The 4,216-nt window shown below is 64.0% G+C and overlaps 1 protein-coding gene across 1 annotated transcript in view; it reads left to right on the forward strand.

Annotated features, from left to right (window-relative positions):
* Positions 1 to 2,976: 2,976 nt before the first annotated feature.
* LOC103908347 (sialoadhesin) overlaps positions 2,977 to 4,216 on the forward strand; it is a 57,154-nt gene continuing 55,914 nt past the window's right edge. The window contains exon 1 of the mRNA XM_019474965.1: positions 2,977 to 3,055. Coding sequence (XP_019330510.1) covers positions 2,977 to 3,055 — 79 coding nt within the window. The remainder of the gene's footprint in view (positions 3,056 to 4,216) is intronic.

Consider the following 4,216-nt stretch of genomic DNA (forward strand, 5'->3'; position numbering starts at 1 on the left):
CCTCCCTCCCCCTCCCACTCCCGGCCGGCGCCCAGCCCAGCCAGCGCCTCAAATTGCAATTCCAGCTGCAGATGTGGGAGCGAGAGGAGGAGGCAGGGCCAGCGCCGCCGGGAATGAAACCTAAACTCCCCGCTCGGCCCCCGGCTTGCCGCAGCCAAGCCGGGGGACCGTGGGCTGCCGAGGGGGGGACGTACCCCGAGGGGGATGAGGCTCCCAAAACAGCCGGGGATGGGGATGCTGGGGGGAGAGGGGAGAGACACCGACAATCCTCCACCTCTGCCGGCGCTGTCGCCCCGTTAATTTGTCTTTTCTCCCTCCCCACGCACGTTTCTCTCCCAGTTTTTGCCACTCTTTTTATCCTGGCTGAAACGTCAGACGTAGCCCCATGGCTCTCTGCGCCCGTCTTTACCTGCCGCTGGCGCGCTGCCCATCTGTCTGTCCTGCCTGTCTGTCCATCGGTCCAGACATCCAGCCACCTCCTGACTTCAGAGCCCCATTTCTCCCAGCCCCGCAGCCCCCCCGAGCCGTGCTCCTCTCCCGGTGGGGCTCCTGGCTCGGGCCGTGCCGGGGTGTCCTGAGAGCGAGAGGCAGGCGAGGGCTCCGTCCTGCGGCTCCCAAAGATCTCCGTGCCGAGAAGAAACCATCCGTGGAGGACTCAAAAGCACAGGCAGATCACTGAGATCACTGAGGATCATTGGGATCATTGGGATCATTGGGGTCATTTGGATCATTTGGATCGTTGAGATTATTGGGATCATCTCCGTGCCAAGAAGAAACCATCCGTGGAGGACTCAAAAGCACAGGCAGATCACTGAGATCACTGACGATCATTGGGATCATTGGGGTCATTTGGATCATTTGGATCGTTGAGATTATTGGGATCATTGGGATCACTGCGATCATTGAGATCACTGGGATCATTTGGATCATTGAGATCATTGGGATCGTTGAGATTATTGGGATCATTGGGATCATTGGGATCATTGGGATCATTGGGATCATGCCTCGAGATCAAGAAGCCCCTGACCTGCAGATGGCTGCAGGCTGGAAGGGTGGTCTTATTAAAAACGTGCAAAGGTATATAAAATTAAGGTACGTAAAATTAACACAGTACACGTAAATTGGATCCCAAAGGGATCATCTAGCAGGTCCTAAACTGTCACGGGGAGCGGAGGCTCCGTGCTGCTGGAGTCGTACCAGGGGAAACCTTGGTATCGTGGCTGGGACAGTCCCCGGGGGGGGCACGAAGCTGCGGGGGCCCAGCCGAGAGGCAGGACTGCGGGCAGGACGGCCTGCGAGCTGGATGCGATCAAAGGACGGGCGTGGAAAGCCCGGCGGCTGGGAACGGGCATCGGACGGAGATGCGGTGGCCTGGAGCAGGACGTGCCGAATGATCGGCTGTGACCCACAGGCTGACGCTGGTGGGGGCCGCACGGGCGGGAGCAGAGGGGCCACCGCAGCAGCACCATCCCGTGCCAGCGCCTGCCCTGCCGCGGGGACATCCAAACACCAAAGAGAGCCGGAAGGTGAATGCTGAAATGGCGCCGAGGAGCTGAGCTCCGAGTCCCTCCCGGGGGCTCAGGTCTCTGAAGCGGAGATGAAGTTGCTGGGCCTTTGCTCTTCTCCCTGGGCTGGGCAGCCCAGACACCCCGGTGATGGGCCCTGGAGGGCGAGTGCAGCCTGAGGGCCACGCTCCACGCTTGCCTCCCTGGACCGTCCCCGGGGAGGGTGTTAGGGGACTCTTCCTCACGGACGTGGAAAAGGGCTGGTGTGCCAGGGGTGCCTGTAACGTGCTGGTTGTCTGTCCAGCCCCCCGCACGCCTATCGATGCTCACGCGCATCTATCCATCTCCTGACTCGCTATGCCCGTGCATCCCTCCTGCCCGCACACACGCACATTTATCTGCCTGTTCGCTGCCTGCACCCTCCCCTCCTCCTCTTGCCGTAGCATCGTCTGAGTCACTGGTCCCAGTTTAGGAACTGGGAAGAGTCTAGAAGGAGCCTGGATGTGTGCTGGGCTGGGAGGGTGTGGAGTAGGCAGCTCCTGGGGGCAGGTCAGGCAGGAGCTGGGCAAAGTACGGAATTAGGGCCAGTTGCCGTGGGTTCCTGAGCAGGCCGTGCATGCACGCATACATGCATGCACATGCATGGGCATGTAATGCGCGCGCGCACGCACACGCGTGCACATACGTGCACGCACATGTTGCATCGTGCTTCCTCCGCCATGCAGGGCAGCAGGTGCCCAGATGTCCTGGGGCTGTACTGGGGCTGTATTGGGGCTGTACTGGGGCTGGCGGGGGTCGGAGGTGACGGGCTGGGTGGCAGGAGCAGGGAGGTCTCGGTCCCCCCCTGGAGCCCTGCCCTGCATTGCTGCCCCGGAGCCCGGGAAGCTTCTGGAGGGAGGAGGGGAAGAGAGGGGCGGAGGGGGCTACGCCTGTGTTTTCTTCCCTGGCGCCTCGTCAAGAGATGAGGTAGCGCTTTCCGGTAATTGAGGCAAGGCCCATGGAAATGCCTCGGTGAGACAGGAAGCCCGGGAGGAGAACGGAGAACCGGAGCTGGGAAGCGAGCACCGGACCCTGGCCAGGACGCAAAGCCTGTGCTCTGCCGGGAGGGGGGGGGAAACAAACCCCAGGCCCCCACGCCGCCCTGCTGCTCCCAGGGCCGGGCCGGGCTGGTGTGTCCCCCACGCCGGCACCCCCTGCTGCTCCCAGGGCCGGCATCGGTGCCCCCTCCCCGGGAGCTGGGGCAGCCGCCGGCCGGGCGCAGCCCTGCGGGCGCGCCGGCAGCCTGTCCCCTCCTGCCCAGTTCACCCAGTTTGCTCCTCCGAAGGCAGGCAGCATCTCCCGGGACGAGCGAAGCAGAGAGCTGGTCATTCCTGTGCCAGGACCTGCAGCGCGAGGAGGGCGATCTTCATCGTCGTCATCATCATCACCACCATCATCATCATCTCCCATCGCCAGGCATCACCGCACGGGGATGGGGGAGCGGGATGGCGAGGCGGGCAGCAGGGCCGGTGCAAACGGGGGCGAAGGAAGTTGCCACGAACCAGACCAAGGTCAGCACGACCTTGATGCCAAGGGGGTCCCACGGGGAAGGGGGTGCTGTCGCCCGTGGCCTCCCCCCCCCCCCCCCCCCCTCCCCGGCGCCCCAGCAGGGAGGGAGCACACCCAGCCTGGGAAGGGCCAGCTCGCTTCCTTCTCACAGCACAGCCCGTGCTTGCAGCCAGCAGGAAGGGCTCTGGCCAAGGGCAGAGCAGCCGGCGGGGCCAGGGCTTGCAGGAGGCCGTGGTGATGGCGGCCAGGCGGGGTGGGTACCAGCCAATTTACGAATTGTCCCGTTGTTGGCCGTCCCACCTGTCCCCGCTGTTCCTTGCAGAGCTGCAGCCCCTTTTGGGTTGCTTTGGGTCCCTCCGAGGTCCTGCCCCGGCCAGTGTCGCCCCGTGCCCCATCTCACCGCATTCTTGTACCGTGCTGAGGTGGCCGAGTGCTGCCCCGGCGGGGGCTTTTCGGGTTGCCGGCCCCCGCTCTGGCTTCCTACGGAAACCACGGGAAGACGGAAAGCACCGGAGTGCAGGGGCTATCTGTGGTCATTGTGCACATGGTTTGGGACAGGCTGTCAGCAAACAGCTGCCAGCAAACAGCTCGTGCCTCAGTTTCCCCATTTTCCCCATGCCGGAGGTTTCAGGGAGGGCTGCACTGGGCAGGGGGTGCAGAAACCTGGCTCTCACCAGCTGACCCCCGCAAAGCTGCCTGCGGCTGCCCCGCAAACACCCCTCCCCCCCCGCCGGGGGCCATAGGGGCTGCTGAGCGGGGCTCGGGGTGCAGGTGGGGACGAGCCGGCTCGCGGCTCCAGTATTTTGCTGGGTGACCAGACAGCCACCAGCCAACGTGCCGTCACCGTGCCTGGCTGCTGGATCTGGTCCCAAAGTGGTAACGTCCCGCCCGCCCTCTCCGAGGATGCCAGGAGCCCTGCAGGCCCCAGGCATTTGGTCTCAAGGAAACGATGGGGGGCTGTGACCCCCCCCCCGGCCGTGATCCATGCGGTCCAGTCGTGATCCCCCTGGCCGTAATCCGCCCAGCTCTCCGGCGCGGGGCTGATGCTGGGAGGAGGGCAGCCCCGCACGCAGTCTTGCACACACGCATACACACTCTTGCACACACAGAGACACACATGCGCTCTTGCACGTATACACACACGTTCTTGCACACACACACAC

This window comes from Aptenodytes forsteri, unplaced genomic scaffold (genome assembly GCF_000699145.1).
Source record: "Aptenodytes forsteri isolate BGI_AS27 unplaced genomic scaffold, ASM69914v1 Scaffold236, whole genome shotgun sequence".
NCBI lineage: Eukaryota > Metazoa > Chordata > Aves > Sphenisciformes > Spheniscidae > Aptenodytes > Aptenodytes forsteri.